This window comes from Corythoichthys intestinalis, chromosome 5, assembly GCF_030265065.1.
Source record: "Corythoichthys intestinalis isolate RoL2023-P3 chromosome 5, ASM3026506v1, whole genome shotgun sequence".
Lineage (NCBI taxonomy): Eukaryota > Metazoa > Chordata > Actinopteri > Syngnathiformes > Syngnathidae > Corythoichthys > Corythoichthys intestinalis.
In genome coordinates, this window is record NC_080399.1 from 15,532,378 (window position 1) to 15,553,115 (window position 20,738).

The 20,738-nt window shown below is 39.8% G+C and overlaps 1 protein-coding gene across 3 annotated transcripts; it reads left to right on the top strand.

The window, feature by feature from the left end:
- The first annotated feature begins 1,115 nt into the window (after window positions 1–1,115).
- Window positions 1,116–20,738, top strand: ifitm5 (interferon induced transmembrane protein 5). Of its 3 annotated transcripts, none has more exons than XM_057837111.1 (4): window positions 1,116–1,201; window positions 11,050–11,145; window positions 11,584–11,973; window positions 17,785–20,738. In XM_057837111.1, the coding sequence occupies exons 3-4, from the start codon at window positions 11,755–11,757 to the stop codon at window positions 18,004–18,006; spliced, it is 441 nt and encodes a 146-aa protein (XP_057693094.1). In that variant the 5' UTR covers window positions 1,116–1,201; window positions 11,050–11,145; window positions 11,584–11,754; the 3' UTR covers window positions 18,007–20,738. The 3 variants fall into 3 exon arrangements, with proteins under 3 accessions (XP_057693094.1, XP_057693092.1, XP_057693093.1); XM_057837109.1 differs by having other exon boundaries at window positions 11,662–11,973; XM_057837110.1 differs by lacking the exon at window positions 1,116–1,201 and adding an exon at window positions 1,918–2,143 and having other exon boundaries at window positions 11,662–11,973.

The window sequence follows — 20,738 nt, forward strand, 5'->3', positions numbered from 1 at the left end:
TAAGGCTGTCAAACGATTAAAATTTTTAATCGAGTTAATCACAGCTTAAAAATTAATTGTAATTAATTGCAATTCAAACCATCTTTAAAATATGCCATATTTTTCTGTAAATTATTGTTGGAATGGAAAGATAAAACAAGACAGATATATACATTCAACATACTGTACATAAGTACTGTATTTGTTTATTATAACAATAAATCCATAAGATGGCATTAACATTATTAACATTCTTTCTGTGAAAGGGATCCATGGATAGAAAGACTTGTAATTCTTAAAGGATAAATGTGAGTTTGTATATTGTGACTAAATATTGCCATCTAGTGTATTTGTTGAGGTTTCAGTAATTGATACTGTAGCGACTTAACTGTTCTGCCCAAATGCATGATGAGAAGTGGTACAACCATGACTGTGTGTGGTGTTTGCAACTGCTATATCTTCTCTGCGTTGGGTACACTACAGGGTATTAAGAAAAAGATCAACTCCTGTCATTCTTCCCCACGTCGCTTCCCACAATATTTATAGTTGCTGTGGGAGAGATGACAAAGCTTTTGCCAATTAAAAGCACGGCCCCAATGAATGCTTGTATCTACTCCACTCACTTGACACCACCTCTTATTTCTGTATATAAGTAAAACGGCGCCATTGTAGGTTGTTTGCGGCAACGCGTGAATGAGTCGTACCGCGAATGCGTCAATTGCGATAAATATTTTCACGTGATTAAAAAAAAATTAATTACCGCCCGTTAATGCGGTAAATTTGACAGCCCTGCATTAAACAAAACAAAATAAATGAATTCATTTGGGATGAAATGCATAACTGATGCTATAACAATCTAACGATATACTGGCAAGCGGGGTGGCCAGTGTGGTGGCCATCCAATTTATAGGGGCGGCCATGGCCACCCCTGGCCACCCCCTGGTGGCGCCACTGTCGTGCCCACCCAATCAAAATGTCGGTGTTCTGTTATGCATAAAAGATTGATGGGTTTTGTGATTGAATACATGAGTTTTATTGATTTTGCGTCTTATTAGCATCATCTAGTGGACGCCTTAATTTACTGCATCTCATGTGCACTTTATTTGAATGAAACTGCAACACGGAAGTGACGTTGTTCGGTAGAGAATCACACGACGACGGCCGCAGTCAGTTCGCGCCGTCTCTGTGACCACTTTGCCTTAAATTTGAGGTTGCATCGCCGGTATGTATTGTTTAAATGTGTTTTAAACCGTAAATATGTGAACTGTGTGTACTTCAGTGCAAAAAAAGTGAGACAGTAGCATGACACTTAGCTTGAAACTTGTGATATGCTAATTACCCACGAATTAGAGGGTCGGCAAAATGGCGTCTCGGGCGCTCCGCTAATTTAATTTATTCATATTTTCATATGCAGTTTGCTACAGATAGGGCAGTACATATGCGATTTCATATATTGTGCCTATTTTGATTGTGTTGTTTTGTTTGTTTTCTTTAGTTTCACCCTTTTGAGTGTTAATAAACCTGCTTAGACAAAGCCACGTCTGCAGAGTCGTTGATACGAGAAAGGTGTTCATAGCCACGACTATCCTGACAGCGCAGTCGGGAATATCTATTGTAGCGTAGCACTGGATATAGAGAACACACGGAGAGTTGGTCTCACCTACTTTTTTATTGCAGGACTAACGGTTATTGTTGGCCGCGACCACGCCAAACAAGCAATCACCAAAACAAACTGTTTTTCCAACCTCGTTTGTTATCAGCACGCTTCCTCTCTCTCCTCCAGACACATTCTCGCAGTTGGACATCCGGGTATTAATGACGTCACAACAAAGCGTCGCCATATTGAAATGGGGACAAAACACGAGTCACAAGCAGTTGCTCTGCCGTGCATTGTAGTACAAATGCGTTGAACTTTTGTCTTATTTGCGGTCTTTTTTTTCCGTCGGAATGACTAAAAGTTGCCGTGTTGCGGGTTGTAACACAAAGAAGAGTTAGGAGCCGCATTTGAAGTTCTTCATTCTTCCTCGTGAGAAGAAACGGACAAGCAAATGGCTGAAAGCAATCAATCGAGGAACAGTAAAAGAAGACGGTTCTGTGGACCATTCTCGCCAGTGGGAACCTAAATTAAGGCACATTTACGTTTGCAGCCGACATTTTATTACTGGTGAGTAAACGTTAATCGATTTTTTTTTTTTTTGCGCCAATTAGCTGCAAGGATTCAATAGACTAGGCAGTGGTTATTATTACCGTAACCGACAATTCGCAGAGCGTTATTTTTCTTTTGCCGTGAACTGCTCTGATCGGTCGATCGGTATATTACCAGCCTGGAGGGAATTGGTTATTTTGCCATGACGTGTTTACGGCTAAATAACGCTTGGATGTGAATTACCGGTTACGGCAGAAATAATCACTCCGTATATACTACCAGTTTTCTTAGTTCCACACAGTACATATCCCGCGCAATTGATAAACGTCAACTTACTGGGTGACTTTATGAGGTAGTTGTAGATGTTCCCGAACTCCACTGCAGGCAATTCCTTTGGATTGTTTATCCAGCTATCAGCTGCGACTTTGTACGGGCAGATTTGCAGGCCAATACACGCTAATTTTAAGTCGTATCGCCTCCTCGCGTCTTTCGGCAGTGACTCGTGATAATCATGTTTAAGACGTTTTTATGAAAAAAAGATGCAAAACACAGCTGAAATATATGAATTTCAGACAACGTTTATCAACGGAAGTTTACCTGTGCGTGCCCCCATCTCAAAATGGCAACACTTTGCAATGCAAGATGACGTAATCGTGACATCACGCCGACTGCGAGAATAAGTAGATACCGTATTTTCGGACTACAAGTCGCTCCTGAGTATAAGTCGATCCAGCCATAAAATGCCCAACGAAGAGAAAAAAAACATATACAAGTCGCACCGGAGTATAAGTCGAATTTTTGGGGGAAATTTACTTGATAAAATCCAACACATAGAACAGACATGTCATCTTGAAAGGCAATTTAATATAAAAATACAATAGAGAACAACATGCTAAATAAATGTACAGTGTACAGTGCATGAACAACGAAATGTGAATATACTGTCCTACGCTACGACCTGTCCTGGCTATACAGCGAACTCCCAAAAGACAATGCTGGACGTCCGTATAATTTGCTGAATCAATTTGGTCCTCGATAGAAAACAGGTTCGCATCAACGTAAATAAATGATAATTAGGTACTATTAGTAATAAGTAACAGGTTAGCATGCGTTCGCTATCATTAGCACATCGTTCAAACAACCACACAACTGGCTCTAAGTGTCCGATCGCGGGTGGAAAACACACAACAACAACAGAAAAGATGATACACGCAGACGTTGCCTCTGTAGAGATGATTTAAAAGCATAAACAATGAAAGTAGGTTCGCATCCGTCTATTCTCTCTAGCTAACTCGCCCACACTCACTCACTCACTCACTCACTCACTCACTCACTCAGAGCTACGTAGCTGTCCGTCTTCTTCTGGCGTGTCACGTAAACAAGTGCGAGAGCGCCCTCACGTGGGCGTGAAAGCGCCACAAACTAAATGCATCCATTTCAAGATAAAAAAGTCAATAATACAATTGAACATACACTGCCAAAGGCAGAACGCGAACGTGGCCATAGCTATAAAGAGTTATTCAGATAACTATAGCATAAGAACATGCTAACAACTTTACAAAACCATCAGTGTCACTGCAAAACACCAAAATAATATGTGAAATTATATCATAATGTGTTAATAATTCCACTCATAAGTCGCTCCTGAGTATAAGTCGCACCCCCAGCCAAAATATGAAAAAAAACGCGACTTATAGTCCGTAAAATACGGTAGATGAATGAAAAAAACAAAAAACAAACCCCCAAAAAATTAATGCAGCCTCAATGCGACACAAGCCAGTGTCCTACTTGCGCCAGTCCCAAGCCCGGAGAGGGTAGAAAAAAAAGCCTGCATTGGGGGTGCCCCCTTAAGTTTTCTTGGTGCCCACTCTGGTGGGTAAACCTACATCCGGGCCTGTTTTTTTCACTCACTCGAAGATCCAGGAATTAGACTGATCCCATGGCAACTTTGCAGCCGCGAGTAGGCTATCGATTCCACAAAATAGACTGATCCAAAAAGCCGCTGTGGGACCGTTGAATCCAGAAAATAGAGTCGTAATCAATATTGCAGCCACGGTGGGACCGTAGGATCCAGAAAATAGATGGATCCCTTACTTGACTAAGGATCCAGGTAAAAATGTTTGTGCGCCAGTTGTAATTAGCGGTGCACCGGTTTGCGGTTCAAAGCCGAACCATTCCGTTCGCCCTGTTCGGTTCAATACGCTTGTGGAATGAATTGATCGAGCTCTGTGTGCCTGTGTGTGACGTGAAGCACCGCTATGGAGAAATTCCCGCCCCGCAAGTAAATCTCGGATCGCTGTCAAGCACCTGTGTAATAGAAGCCGAGTAACGCCTTCTTTCGCTTATGAGCGAAGTGAAAGTGAAACAAGAAAGAAAACAAATAGCTATGGCAAGCGCAGGAGTGGAGTGACCGAATTTTGGGGAAGCACTGGCTTCTTTCAAATCTGCAGTGTGGCAACATTTTGGTTTCCCCGTGGATTACAATGCGGAGGGAGAGAAAATATTGAAGAAAAATAAAATTGCAAGCATTGCTCAGCGCTTGTTCCCCATGCTAATGGCAACACTTTTATAACATGACACCGGCACCTCAGCCAGCATTACCCACAGATATCACTTTCTCAGGGTAGGACAACCCCGAAGATGACACCAGTGAAAACACACGGCGGGCTTCGATAATTTATTTGCAACGCTTGACCCGTGTTACATTGTTCCCTCGCGGACATATTTCTCCAAAAACGTAATCCCCGACATTTATGAAATGGCACGCAAAGCCATCGAAGATGATTTCGCTAAAGCACATAGTTTCGCCTTGACCACTGATAGTTGGAAGTTGGACGTCCCGTGCTACAGAATGCTACTACATAACTGTGATGGTCGACTATAATTCATACCTGTCAAAATGTACGGTCTTGTCGTAATTTGTACAAGTGAGCACTCATTTTTAAATGTGTACGCCGTACATTACGTTCAAAATCTGCATGTTTTTCGTGCATTACATTTTTTTTTCATCCGTTCAGATTTGGTCACCGTTTCTGCAACGAGACAATGCGTTGGTTGAATGACGCGAGAAAAGTTAGAGACTCGGAGAGGGAAGAGTGTTTGTTGAGACGCTGTAGCAAACGCGATGCTAGGCTAGGTGGCTCCAATATTACCTGACTTAGCCGACAACATACAATCTACGCCTAGATATCTCATGCATATAGAACTACATGCGAAATGACACACTCGGTAGCGTTAGTAAACAGCCGCCGATTTAGAGCAGTAAACTTCTCAGAAAGGCTCTGTTGTAGTAAACCTTACGAGCGAACCTAAGCAACTTTTTATCTAAAATACTCCTAAATCGGCAAAATCTTGACTTGAGTCTATCTTTATAGGATGAAACAGTTTTAAAATTTTCACATGTCGAAAGTAGACAGAAAGGAACTAATGCAAAAACGGGAGCAATTTTATCAACTTTAACGGTTGATTCACAACATTAAATCACCTCCAAACATAGCAAAGGTTTCTGTTTTTTTTTTTTTTTTAATGGAAAAAAAAAAAACATCAAAGTATCACCAGTTACTTTGCCAGGTAACTTTTTTACTACTGTGTGTGTATTTTAGTAGTCAGTCACTACACTAGCCAAAGAGCTAAGAGGTATTTTAACAGTCGAAAATAATTACATTTTAAGTGTTTATTTCATTTTTTTAGAAAGCAAAATAAAGGCAGTTTAAAGAAAACAAAAACAAAAATAACGCAAACCGAACCGAAACCGTGATCCCAAAACCGAGGTTCAAACCGAACCGTGGGCTTACCGAACCGTTGCACCCCTAGTTGTAATGCGTGGTAGGTAGGATACGTGCATACAGGGACCAAAAAGGGGAGAAGCTTCCACTTATGCACATTTGTTCACAAAAAATAATAGTTCCACCTTGACCACTCATGTCACTTCCCTTGTTTCAATTTGACATGAAATTGCAACCAAAAGCAGCACATCGTGGCATTTTACTTTGCGAGTTTAGGCAGCAATACGCAATTGTTCTATTTGCTACACATTTGGAAAGATCCCCTTTACGTCATCACTGCGAGCCCGCAAAACATGGCACCAACTATCGGTCAAAATGTGTTCTAAATATTATAAAATATTGCCATTGATTTAACATTTTATGTGTTTCTAACAATATATTTCAGTACAAGAGAACAATTGCGGCTTATTAGAACCTACATATATTTAAAGGGTATGTAGTGCCCTGGGAACATTTTAATATTCCATCATTTATCCAGAAACGCATGCCTTTTGTATTCATATCATGCCACTTTGTGTAATTACACACAAGAAAATGAGAGAAATTTGGCTCAATTGTCAAGCTAAAACGACCGGCGCCCGAGATCTGGCAGATTGTGTGCGTGACGTCACGACAAGTGAAGAGAGTGCGACCGGCCACTAGGGGGGCAGCGCCTGTCTCCATCAATATAATTCCTTCTAGTGAGGGGAGAATTAGGGGTGTTTTGAGCTGTTTATGCTGATGCATTGTGTTCGTCCTGCACATATTCCAGGTTTCCTCATGAAGAAACACCCCTCGTTGTCAATAAAAGAGAATTCAGAATTGACAGTGAGGGGTGTTTCTTCAACAAGAAAAAGGCTCAGTGCTTTAATACTGAATGGCGGCGATGATGGCAGACAATTTCGTTTCTAGTTTCAGCGACGAATCCGACGTAGAAGGACGTAACGAATGTTCATCTAATGGTGACGAGGAGAGTTACGAAGCTTTAATCGGTGTTTTAGGTTACCAATTTGAGCCCAAACGAACGCCAATGCAGCGTAATGAAACGGTCATTGAGGGGAGCAATGACACTGATGAAACATCGGCAGCAGATCGTGTGGGAAACACCAATGATTTGTTTTGCATTTCTTTTTGTGAAGCTGATACACCGTGACTGCAAAATAAAGGAATGCATAGAATAATTATCATTTATTGCACTATCATGGCTTTTCGCTCTGCCAACAGACACAAATATGAATGGGATCAGAGGATTTGTTCTATATATTTTACGAACGATAATTTATACATGTGTCCAGTCCTGTATCTAATGCGTGACATTTTTTTACTATAAAAGAGTACTCACTCTGGCCATTTCGAGCTTGGCTGCTCCCCTCCTTTGCTTAGCTTTAGCCTCCTTTACCAGTCATCGTCCCCTTTCTTGATATCTCGGGACATTTAGGTGGCTACACCTGTATGGTCGGCACCGCATCTCCTTTGAGCAGCAATCTTTTAGCAAAACCCGATTTCTCTTGTCCATAGTTCGAGAAGCTTTCAGGTGGAAAATGCGCACCACAGAAAAGCGTGCTGGAGGCTGTGTCTAGAAAATTAGCCCTCTTTGCATGGACGAACTTTACCCATTGTCTGTGTAGTCCAGCTTTTTTTTTTCGCGTTCAGAACCTCATGGATACTATATTCCGATAAATAACTATTTGTACACCACATAGCACAGCAGTTTTGAACCATTTTTGTGATGTTTTGGTCAAACAAACCCCAACGGTACTCTCTCGTCATTAAAAAACAATGGCACCTGGCTCCGCCTCGACTGTCAATCACTTGTCGTGACGTCTCCGCCCCATTCGGCTGTTTCCGGAACACTTTCGGAAATGTTCGTCATTTTCGATCTATTTTCGATAATTACTCATTAATGTGATTGATTTTTTTGTTAACTTTATCAATATTTGTTATCTTGGCACATAACGGTTCTATTGATGTCTCACACCCCCTTTGCCGCTACATACTCTTTAAGGTAGAGGATCACTTTAAGAAAGAAAGCTGACCAATACACCGGGTCTGAAACGCAAATGGTTGTTGTAGTGTTATCTTTAAATACCAGCTAATCTCGCCCGATCTTGCAATCCTCACGTGAACCGATCGAGCCGCTCCACAGACGCTCTGCTCGTAAAATGCATCTGTCACATTCGACTGCTTGTCAATTTTTTCATTGCAGAGTATGGGCTGTGTTCCCTGGATGCAGGTACATCCAGTGCTCATCAGCTGCGTATTTAAACGCAGGCAACCCAAGAAAGGGTGCCGAGATATTAACTTGCTGATCGCCATTAGACACTTGTACTTTCGAGGCTCATTGTATTTTGTTAGCTTGTTCGTCAGCTGTTTTTTGTTTTGTGATTCCTCTACTTTGTGCAGCTATTGAGTTGTTCTTTTTTTTTCTTATGGCGGAAAACACTCAGGTGACTTGAAGTTCCGCTCTGAGACCCCCAATTTGGCCAAATTTCAAAATTGTCCGAAATGCATGTGTGATGCATCATTGGAAAGCTTAAAATCTAAATTTTCTGGGGGAAGAAAATTTTTTTACTGGAGGGCATTTAAAAAAAAAAAAAAAAAAAATTAAACAGCGAAACCCCTCACTGGAGGTGAGAGCATGAGAGAGCATAATTAAAAATGCCACGATTTTTATGAGATATTCTAGCGTACTTACCTTGTTTCAATCAAAAAACTCCATGTAGCATGTATCACCGAGTGTCAAGACACAGATGTGAATGGCCACAGCCAGTTTTTGGGGGGATTTTATGGGTGAAACATGGTATTATACAGTGGGGAGAACCAGTATTTGATACACTGCCGATTTTGCTGGTTTTGCCACTTGCAAAGCATGTAGAGTTCTGTAATTTGTATCATAAGTTCTCTTCAACTGTGAGGAATGGAATCTAATACAAAAAAACAGAAAATCACGTATGATTTTTAAATAATAAATTAGCATTTAATTGCATGAAATAAGTATTTGACACATCACAAAAATCGAACTTAATATTTGGTACAGAAACCTTTGTTTGCTATTACAGATGCCAAATGTTTCCTGTAGTCCTTGACAATGTTTGCACACACTGCAGGAGGGATTTTGGCCCACTCCTCCATGCAGATCTTCTCCAGAGCCTTCGGGTTTATGGGCTGCTGCCGGGCAACACGGACTTTCAGCTCCCTCCATAGATTTTCTTTTGGGTTCAGATCTGGTCACTGGCTAGGCCGCTCCAGGACCTTAAGATGCTTCTTACGGAGCCACTCTTTAGTTGCCTTGGCTGTGTGCTTTGGGTCGTTGTCATGCTGGAAGACCCAGCCACGACCAATCTTCAGGGCTCTCACTGAAGGAAGGAGGTTGTCAGCCAAGATCTGGCGATACATAGCCCCATCCATCCTCCCCTCAATACGGTGCAGTCGTCCTGTACCCTTGGCAGAGAAGTAGCCCCCAAAAATGATGTTTCCTCCTCCATGTTTCACGGTTGGGATGGTGTTGTACTCATCCTTCTTTTTCCTCCAAACACGACGAGCCGAGTTTAGACCAAAAAGTTCAATTTTGGTCTCATCCGACCACATGACCTTCTGCCATTGCTCCTCTGGATCATCCAGATGGTCAGTGGCAAACTTCAGACATGTCTGGACATGCACTGGCTTCAGCAGCGGGACCTTGCGTGCACAGTAGGATTTTAATCCATGACGGCGTAATGTGTTTCCGATGGTTTTCTTCGAGACTGTGGTTCCAGCTCTCTTCAGGTCATTGACCAGGTCCTGCCGTGTGGTTCTGGGCTGATCCCTCACATTCCTCATGATCAGTGATGCCCCACGAGGTGAGATCTTGCATGGAGCCCCAGAACGAGGCAGATTGACCGTCAACTTGAACTTCTTCCATTTTCTAATAATCGCTCCAACAGTTGTTACCTTCTCACCAAGCTGCTTGCTTATTTTCCTGTCGCCCATCCCAGCCTTGTGCAGGTCTATTACTTTATCCCTGATGTCCTTACACAGCTCTTTGGTCTTGGCCATTGTGGAGAGGTTGGAGTTTGTTTGTTTGAGCATGTGAACAGGTGTCTTTTATACAGGTAACAAGTTCAAACAGGTGCAGTTACTTCCAGTAATGAGTGGAGAACAGGAGGGGTTCTTAAAAAAGAACTGAGAGCCGAAATATTGACTACTTGGTAATGTATCAAGTACTTATTTCATGCAGTTAAATACAAATTTATTATTTAAAAAAAATACAATGATTTTCTGGATTTTTGTATTAGATTCTGTCCCTCACAGTTGAAGAGAATTTATGATACAAATTACAGACCTCTACATGATTTGCAAGTGGGAAAATCAGCAAAATCGGCAGTGAATCAAATACTGTACCCACTGTAACAAGGGTTGCTATGCAGAAATCGAAGACATTAAGGAGTGGTCGAGATGTTCTTTTTCATATATTTACCCTTTAAAACGTTTTTTTATCTTCAATTTTTCTTTGTTTAGATCGATTATCTATCATCTAACTTATCAGGGAAAATGCAACAGTAACAATAAAATACAATTGAGCAATAGTTATGAGGTAGATATCCGTGACTTATTTACTGACACGTTTTTTTCATTGTGGCGTAATTTGTTAAAAAGTTTAAAATATGCGAGTGAATAATTTTTTAAAGTCGTTTTTTTTTTTTTTTAAAGAAAAAATGAATGAATAAATAAAATAAAAATACATCAATTAATGATTCTAAGCTAGAAATGACAGAGATTTTGAATCATATATATGATTATTTTATGGCTGGGTTGAAACAGAAGCGATTGCGCGACGCCTGTAAACGAGGGTTTGCAGGGTAAAACGGACAAATTAAAAATAGTTCGGGAGCTTAATTCAACATGAATCTGCTATTGTTCTATCAAACACAACAGTTCTTTTGGCTTAAAATACAGCAGTTTATTTGAAAGAGGGGTGCAAGAGCAGAAACTGCTTTTTTAGTCTTGTCCGTGTTTTCCTCCTTACCTTATTGGCTCTGCCCACTGCTTAGTTTAGTGTTATTTGATCCCCGTCGACCTCTTGTCACGGACCCTTTTTGTCATTCCCCCTTTTCCGCGATCACATTTTTGTTTTGTTTGTATTAATAAACCCTTGTACGCATCCCCCCCAATTGTTTTCAGCTCTTAGGTCCAATCTTGTATTCTGCAGTCGTGAATCGCAACAGCATCCTTTGAAAATTGGGGACGAGCGTCAGCGGCAACGCTGAAGAGCCACAGGTAGTACCGTGCTCACATGAAGCTTTGAGTAATGAACCCTTTCTCGAGCAAGTTGGCTCAAGTGGTTCAATGCCTAATGAGGCTTCATTTCACCATCGCTAATCATCGCCTATTGATTTCACTTGTTGTATCCTGCCCCCTGTGTTTCCGGTTTGTTAGTCAATTGCTTTTGATACCAGTCTATTGTTCACTTCCAGAGTTTTGTTTATACCTTGTTTTTCTGGCCTTTTCTACATTACAACATTTTTGAATTCATAACTACCTTGCTTGGCCTTCCCGCCTCCTTGCATTTGGTCAAATAAGCTTATTCCTTGTTGCTAGTGCACACATCAAGCTTCTCAATCATTATCAATGGCAGCTAATGAGTTTAACCTGCAAAAAGAAAGAAAAATCCATCCTCTCCCTCAACATTTCCCGTTTACTTGTCGCTTATTTTAGACTCTGTCAGGCCGACCACATAATGACAGAGCAGGCGTATATGAAAAGAACGTACCCATAGTCGCCTCCCTTTTCCAGTGGCTCATTTAAGGCTCCAGCTTGGGGGGCCTCCTCTCCACTGAACCTCGAACACTTGAACGAAAAGCTGAGCCGCATTGATCGGATTGAACCATGGACAACCATTCGTACAACTACGCGTACAACTTCCCTTCTGACTGCACGCCTCTCACCAACTGCAAGTCTGCCCGCAAACCGGCTGGTTCCACCGTGGTCAACATGGGCAACCTGGGCAAAGACCCCCCGCGGGACTACATCTTCTGGTCTCTGTGCAACACCTTGTATGTGAACTTCTGTTGCTTGGGATTCATGGCTCTGCTGTACTCCATCAAGGTAGGACGAATATTTCAGGTGGTTTGTCAGACTTTTGTCTCACTATGTAAACTCTAAAAACACTGAAAATGGTCAGATGACTCCCATCGTGGCAGGTTAGGTTAGCCAAAAGTCCCCCCAAAGAAACTAGAGCACTATGGGGCGCCGTTTGTAAAGCAGTACATGCTGAAAATTACGACATTTTCTCATATTTAGCGCCACACAGTGTTTAAAATGTGGTGTAAAATCTTGAGTCCCTGTTTTTTGCCTTTTAAAACATTATTTTGCAAAGTAAATATTTTTTTTGTCCTGATTGTTTAAATCCAGAACTAAATATTTTAATTTAAATCTTAAATTATATGTCCTGCATCCTAAATGTTAAATCTGGAAACAGTTGGAACTAAATATGTAGCTTAATATGCAAATTCACATGACTGGAGACCGGAAGTAACAAAATAAAAGCTGGCGCACACAAAATACTCTTTAAATAGTTTCACCTAAATGTGTATTTTAGCTACAGTATATATTGTTATAATCACAATGACTCATGTCCAAGAGCCGACAGACTGCCACCGTTGAGTAGGTTTTATTCATTTTTAATCAACGTAAGCAGACAGTCTGAGTTGCTCCAGCTTTTATTTTGTTACTTCCGGTCTCCAGTCACGTGAATTTGCATATTAAGCTAAATATTTAGTTCCAGCCGTTTCCAGATCTAACATTTAGGATATAGGATATAAAATTATGATTAAAATTAAATATTTAGTTCTGGATTTAAACAGTCAGGTCTAAAATGTCCTATTAAAAACTAAATATTTAAGTTACTAAATTGCGTTGTAAATGTGCAAAAAAAAAGTGACTAAAAATTTTAAAACATTTTAAACACTGTGGTGCTAAATGTGAGAAAATTATGTCGTAACTTTTAGCATGTACTGCTTTACAAACGGCGCGCCATAGAGCACACTAAAGTTTTCATGCACCAGCAGCAGTCCCTAATTAAAGATGCTGAGTGGCTTCATGCGGGTGGTTAAAAATGGCGTAATTGCCATGTTCCTGGTGGGCGAGTGGGCAAGAGAAATTGGAGAGCGAAGAAGAAGGCTGGCTTGCTCAGAAATTCAACAGCTGAAACAGCCTTGAACCTGAGAAGCTTTCGAAGACTAGTGGTTTCATGACTGAAGACATGTATTTGGGGAAAGCCTAAGCTCAGGACTAAGCAAGTCCGAATAACCATCTCACTATCAGTCCTCACTGAAAACCTAAACTCATGTTCTTGGCGCTAACCCTAACCCGAGTCTGAAGCAATGTGTATGTTTTGCCTTTCCATCGATTTGATAGGATCGTTTCCTAACCAATAGATCAGGGCAACCTTTTTGGTGTGGTGTGCCAATTTCATATTTTCTTGTCAATCAGTGTGCCACACCAAGATTAACAAATGATAATAACGATGCTTGACTAATATCATCTTTTAGGCCAGTGCAGTTTTTAAAATGGCTACTCAGCGTCAAGGTGCCAGTCTTTCTGCTCTCGTACGAGAGCAAAGCGCCACATTTGGTGCATTTGGCAAGGCCGACACGGTTTTCTGTAGCATCTTCCACTATCGATTTAAATCCTTTCCACACAACACTCGTTCTCATTTTGACAGCATGTTTTATAAACAGGTAAAAAATCTGTGACCACACTGCCCATTGTTCTGTTGTATTCCCTCATACCAAGTGCGAGTCAGCCTTCCACTGAGCAAACCAGTTCGTCCTCCCATCAGATTGAGAACCAGCAGTTGAATGGATTAAGCCTGTAAATTGGGAGCAAAACTGTTCAAAACCTGGTCTAAAAATCTACTTTGCCTAGATTTAATTAGCATAGGGCTCTGCAATTCTGTATCTTCACCGAACCCCTTAGACTTACTCACCGAAACCCTGGGGTTCGATCGAACCCAGGTTAAAAACCACTGTTGTAAATGTTTATACCGTAATTTTTGGACTATAAGCCGCTACTTTTTTCACTCATTTTGAATCCTGCGGCTTGTAGTCCAGTGCGGCTTATTTGCTAATTTATTTGGGTTAATAGCTAACACTTTGTTTGACAGTGGCGTCAAAGACTGTCATAAGACAGTCATAATTATGACATAACACTGTCATTGGCATTAATGAATTCTGATGACGAATGTCATTAAGTGTCATCCGGCAAATTTTGTCACTAACGCCATGTACAGTATGTCCAAGCTCGGATTTTTTCCTTCCATTCAAAAGTGAGATAATTTGCCAGATGACACTAAACGACGTCTGTCATAAGCATTCCTTAATGCTCATGACAGTGTCATGTCATAATAATGACAGTTCTATGACAGTATTATGATGCCGCTGTCAAACAAAGTGTTACCGGTTAATATTATTTGATGTAGATACCCCATAATAAAGTGAGGACAGCTGTAGTTTATAGTCCTGTGTGGCTTATCTATGAACAAATGCAGTTTTTGTGTCAAATGTGGTGGGTAGAGGCTTATAGTCAGGTGCGCCGTACGGTCAGAAAATTACCGTATTTGTATTTATCTATATTGCCAATATTATATACCATATTTTCGGACTGTAAGGCGCACCTGACTATAAGCCGCCACAGTATCTAATTTTTTTACATTTATTTTTTACTTTTAATCAAACATACAAAAAATAAGTAAAAATTGTAAAGATTTATATTTTATTTTAAGAAAAAACAAAACAATACATATTCTCTAAACATGAAGTCAGTGCACATGATTTACTTTTGCAGCCCGCACAAAATGATGTGTCGGGCTGGATCTGGACCCTGGGCCGAGGGTTTGACTCTACCGTCATAGCCTATGGCCTTTTGTCCTAGACCGAGCCCTGACCCAAAACCTAATCCCAAACTTTGGGAGCATGTCACAACTCCCAACAGGTCCTCACTACAGTTGTCTGATTTTATCGGTTTTGGGCCAATATGCAAATGGCAGTGCCTTAGGGTGCTTTCACACTAGCACTGTTTTGTCGGTTTTAAACGGACCGGAGTTCTTTTTCTTAGATTGTCCGCTTCGTTTTGTGAATGTAACGCACATTTGAACTCTAATTCGGACCTCTGGCCTGCTAAAAAAATTGTGGGTCTCAGTCCAATTTAAGTGCACCCTGCTTCGCTTGTGAACGCAAGCGGACCATGGTGCGCTTATGCAACATTACGGGCAGCTGCTGTGACGCTTCACGCTTCCTCCCCTGCCAGGAGGGAGATATATCCTCTTCTAAATTTGTCCAATCAATGAGTGCACCTTTCATCCACATGGTGCTACTCGGAAAGTTTTATTGGCACAGTGTGAATACTGAACTTTTTCAACAAGTCATTTGCAAGTGTTGTTGTGTGGTAGCTCTCCAACTGGACTTTGGTCCTCTTGGTCTAATGTGAAAGTGCCTTTATTCACAATTTGCAATTGTACTTGATCCAAAAAAAAATATGTTTGCACTATTTTGATTTCAACAATAAGACAGTGGTGCACTACAGGCACTTTTCCCCAAAACTTCAGTAGAAGTTGTCCTCTCTTTTTTCACAGAATGTTTATTTGGGAAATCCTTGAAGTTGTTACATTTATCATTATTATAGCATCCAGTGGGGCATCACAATCGGTGTTGTTAATCTTACTTTAAAAAAAAAAAAAAAAAATTAATTACAGTTACAAATTACTTCTCCCAAAAGGTAATTGAGTTAGTAACTAAGTTACCTAAGTGTAAGAGTAATTAGTTACTTGGCAAAGTAACTGGTTTTACTTTTCATGTTTTTTTTCCATTCAAAAAAACAAAACAAAACAAAAAAAACATAGGTCCCACTATGTGAAGTTCAAATTATTTTTGGGACAGTTGCCCTAGCCCAATTCTTTACCCTAAACTTAACTAGACACAGGGGTATTGTGGATATTGCGATAATTAGATTGTAACCTTTGCTATCTTTGGAAGTCATTTAATGTTGTGAATCAACCTTTAAAGTTGTTAAAATTGCTCTTGTTACTGCATTAGTTCAATTCTGTCTACTTTCCACACGTGAAAGTTTTAAAACTGTTTCATCATTTTAAGATAGATTCAAGTCAAGATTTTGCCGATTTAGGAGTATTTTAGATACTTAGGTTCGCTAGGAAGGTTCTCTACAACAGAGCCTTTCTGAGAAGTTTACTGCTTTAAGATGGCAGCTGTTTACTAACGCCGGCAAGTGTATCATTTCGCATCTACTTCTCTATACATTTGCTAACGCCGCCGAGTCTGTCATTTCTCATCAAGTTCGTATAAATGTGATATCTAGCATGGCATCATATGAGAGTAGTTTGTAGGCTGTCGACAACAGTCAGGTATTATTGGAGCCACCTAGCCTAGCATCGCGTTTGATACAGCGTCACAACTCCCTCTTTCCCACTCCCGCTCTTCTCTCTTCGTATCTTGCAGACTTTTCTCGTGTCATTCGACCAACGTAGTAAAGCAAAGTAACGCACACCTTTACATCCTCAGTAACGGTAACGGCTTAGCAAAGATGAGAAAAGTAATTAATTAGATTAATCACTACTGGAAAAAAAATAACGCCGTTAGTCACGCAGGTATTAACAACACTGATCACAATACAATTAGCCATAATATGTTTAGTCCACGACCGCATATATCTGTATCGGTCGGATATCGGTATCGGATTTTTGGAGTTGGATAATATCGGATATTGTTATCGGTTAAAAGGCAGAGGTGGGTAGTAACGTGTTACATGTACTCCGTTACATTTAAATGAGTAACATTTTGAGAAAAATGTACTCCTAAGGCTTGTTTTACTTTGCCATACTTTTTACTTTTACTTGAGTACATTTGTGAAGAAAAAAACTTTTACCCCGCTACTATGAGCTACACAAGAGTTGTTACATTTTTGCTCTTTATTCAACATACAGTATTAAATTTATTTATTTATTATTTTGCCAGCAATGCCAAGAGTGGCAATTTCACCAGACGTTGCAATAATAATCACATGACTCAAATATACCAATCAGATGCAAGCTTGTCGTTCTATGATCACGCTAGCCTGTTCAATCACATGGCGTCTTTAAAGCACTGAATAAAAATGAAGTATTTGACATAGAGCGCTGCCCTCAACATGACTCGAAATCTCAGATTTTAACCTCTTTACCAGTTTTTATTTGGCTTCGATTGACCAGGAAAACCGGAGATATGGTCCTTTTCATTTCATAATAGTAACTATGACGGTTGCCCATCACGTTGATGCTACTGCTCTTCTATTCAAACTAGGAACTAACTCCACTAGAGGGCACTCATGCTCTTTGGACGAATAATGCTTCATTTCTGTTATTTTTTCCTCTCTCGCTGGAATTTAATGTTTTTTTGCGGGGGGGGGGGGGTTATTTCTTTGGCTGAATGTGGGTTATTGTATAGTATCATTATAGAAACAGTTAATACTTTTTTTCAATGTGCTGAGAAAAAAATACCGTTGTTTAAAAAAAATCATACAAAAATGTAAGCAGTTACTCCCAATGTTACTGATTACTTGAGTATTCTTTTCACCAAATACTTTTTTACTTGTACTTGAGTACATTTTTTGGATGACAACCTTTACTTTTACTCAAGTAATATTATTTTGAATGAACGCCACTCTTACCTGAGTAAAATTTTTGGCTACTCTACCCATCTCTGTTAAAAAGTCATCAGACAATTCTAATCCTATCTCAAGTCTGTTACGAAAATACAAGTCACCTAAAAAATTAATACTCAGGTAAAGTGCAGATGTTATTCGTATTTGGTTATTTCCCCGTACTTCCTATATTACAGTCCAATAATCATTCCCTTGTGTTGTAAGGCCCGGGACCAGAAGACCCAGGGTAACCTGCAGTTGGCCCAGGAGTGCTCGGATAAAGCCAAGTGGTACAACATCCTGGCAGCCGGCTGGAACCTGTTGATTCCTCTCCTGGCTATAGTCCTGCTGGTGCTCCTGCTCATCCACCTGGGCTCCTCCCAGGGCTCCTTCGACTTCCTCGGAGAGGACGGCCTACAGAACTTCCTGAACCTATTCAACTGGTAGACGGACGGGACAAATTATCCACTCCACTTTTCGCAAGCATCAGCCAAATTGATATGAAGCGACATCATGGCGCACTTTGGATTTGCAGTTCTTTCAGCATGTTCATTGTTGTATTTATTGTATTTATGCTGCCCTGTTTTCTACAAAATTCCATCCCATGACTTAAAAGGAAAGACAACACCTTAATCATGTGCACCACAGAGGAAAGAATCCTATTTGAAATTTTGAAAAAACATGATGTGGAATAATGAAGAAAAATATTTCCAGGAAGTGGCTAAAATGGGGGCAGACAGATCTGATGACGGCATGAATACTGATTATCACATGCATTTGTGCTCAGGCATAGACTTCACTATCAGTTGACGGGCAACAGGGCGGAGGGCCACTCTGTAGGGGACCTATTTTCAAAAACTTTAAAATATTTTCAAAACCAAAGCTGCTAGCGACCTAAAACCAAAACAGGCACCTCTCTTAGGCATATATGAGTCTCCGTGAGCAGCGGCATCAAAAAATTCTAAGTCGTTCCCTCATAAAATCCTGACTAATTGTTTTTTATATAAGTATTAGAAATCTTAAAATGGCTATACAATTCTCAGATTTTATGCTAGATGCACAAAAATCACCAAATGCGGAGATAATCACATATATTTTCAGGATCAACAGCAACATTTAACATATCATAGTAGTCAAGTTCTTGCCCAAAATAGCAACTTAAATTTTTGTTATTCAATGTCAATTTGTCAATTTTGACATAAGTTTTCAACACCTAATCACTCAATTTTCAGAAACTTAATACTTGAGGAAACCTTGCAGAATCATCTTAATTTTACTCAACAAAAGCACATTTTGCATTTTTCTATACACAATCAGAATTTACTTAGTGATTTACTTACAATGTAACTATTGCCTCGGCACGTCTTGCCGGCTATTTGGCCCTTGTCATTTTTAGATTGAAATGTTACATAAAACACGTAAAAGCCGAATTGTTTTTTATGTCGACGCAGAAATGTCTAAATTACTAGGTTTTGCCCAAAAAAGAAAAAAAAACGGGTAGTTGACCGAAAATGACCTGATTATTTGAATGTACTACTGTGTATGGATACAAAATCCAACATGGCGGTCATCACAAAACAAAGAGCTTTTTAAGTTGAAAATTCTTGTAAATAAATGCGTAAATCCCGAAATTTCTTTTGATATGAACGTAAAACAGTTTAAATTCTTGGTCAAAAGCAAAACAAAAAACAAACAAACAAATAAAACGGGCAGTTATCATTCATTTTACGCAAATATTTCAAGCTACAGTTACACTAATATTTTTCATGTTCCACATTTTAAAGTGCATGTATGGTGCTGTTTTATATAACAATTACCTTGAATCCTCGACCAAAGCATTCTTGAGACACTCCTGCCTGCTTTTATGCACAAAAACTTTGTCCTATTTCCACCTAAATCCGGCGTTAGAACGAAGAGTGTTTGAGTTTTTTGCAGTGAAAGCTTCCAAAGCGCTCTGCCTGTCAAGACCCCCTACGGGAAGCTGTGGCGCAATGTCTGTAGAAGCTGTCTCGTCAACTGATAGTGAAGTCTATGGCACAGTATCAGTGTCAGTATGCGTTTGCTATTATAAGTGACATCACAAATGGCTGCACTAGAAGGCGGTGTCTTTTTTTTTTTTTTTTTGCAAATTAATTAGGGATATCCCGATCGATCGATTTTTGCGTTGAAGTCCGAGTCACCTTATTTTGAGAATTTGCCATTAGAGTCCCGATCCGATACTGAGAAAGTCTTTTTTTTTTTCTTTTTCTTTTAATTTGAACAAAAGTTCCAAACATGTTACAGTACTTTACTGTTTACCTTACTCCTTCTTCTGCTATTTCCAGGCTTGTTGCGGAGAATAAAACGTTGATATTTTTGTTTCTTTTGGCAATGCCGTTGTATTTCTGGAATATTTTGTTTCCTTTTAGCCCTTAATATATATTTTAAATTAAAAACCCAATCCTTTCCAACCTTCGATCCTCTGAAAAATGGCCCGATTTCTACATGATCAGATCGGGAGCCTCCCTTGTTGTAATATTTTCTCCTGTTTCAGAGGTCTAAGAAATCCTCCATTTGCATACTTAAATACTTTGAGAAAGAGTTTGCTTTTGTTTGTGTAGTTTTTACTTTGTATTGGGGGCTGACAGCACAAAGCTGAGGCGATATCGGTTATCAGAGGTCTAAGAAATTTGCCATTGCATATGTATATTTGCAACCTTCTTTCACATGACAGTCATTTATACATTGGTTTTGTCTTTCCCTTTGACCCAATTATGACTTTTATTTGGAAACATCTTTAATCATGATGACAGAGTGGTTAATGGTAGCCTGCTATGAAATGTTTACCGTTTTTCTAGCGCGTGTTTGTAATACAAGAGATGAAGCATATTTGAGTAAGGAATTGTGTTCGCAGAGGGAGAGCAAACAAGTAATATTAAATGTAGCCAATGTGATAGCATATATTGTACATTAACAAACTAATATGAACATATGAGTAAATACGTGTCCTAATGACACAAAATTAAGCGTTGTGCTGAAAAACTATTGATGAAAAATGCAAAAAAACAAAGATATAATTTTTTTATTTACATTGTAATTCTATAATTTAGGCTAGGATTAATTACTGTCAATTTATTTAGAATATCCTGTATGTATCTGTCCCCCCCCCCTTTTTTTTCTTGATAACTAAATAAATTCAC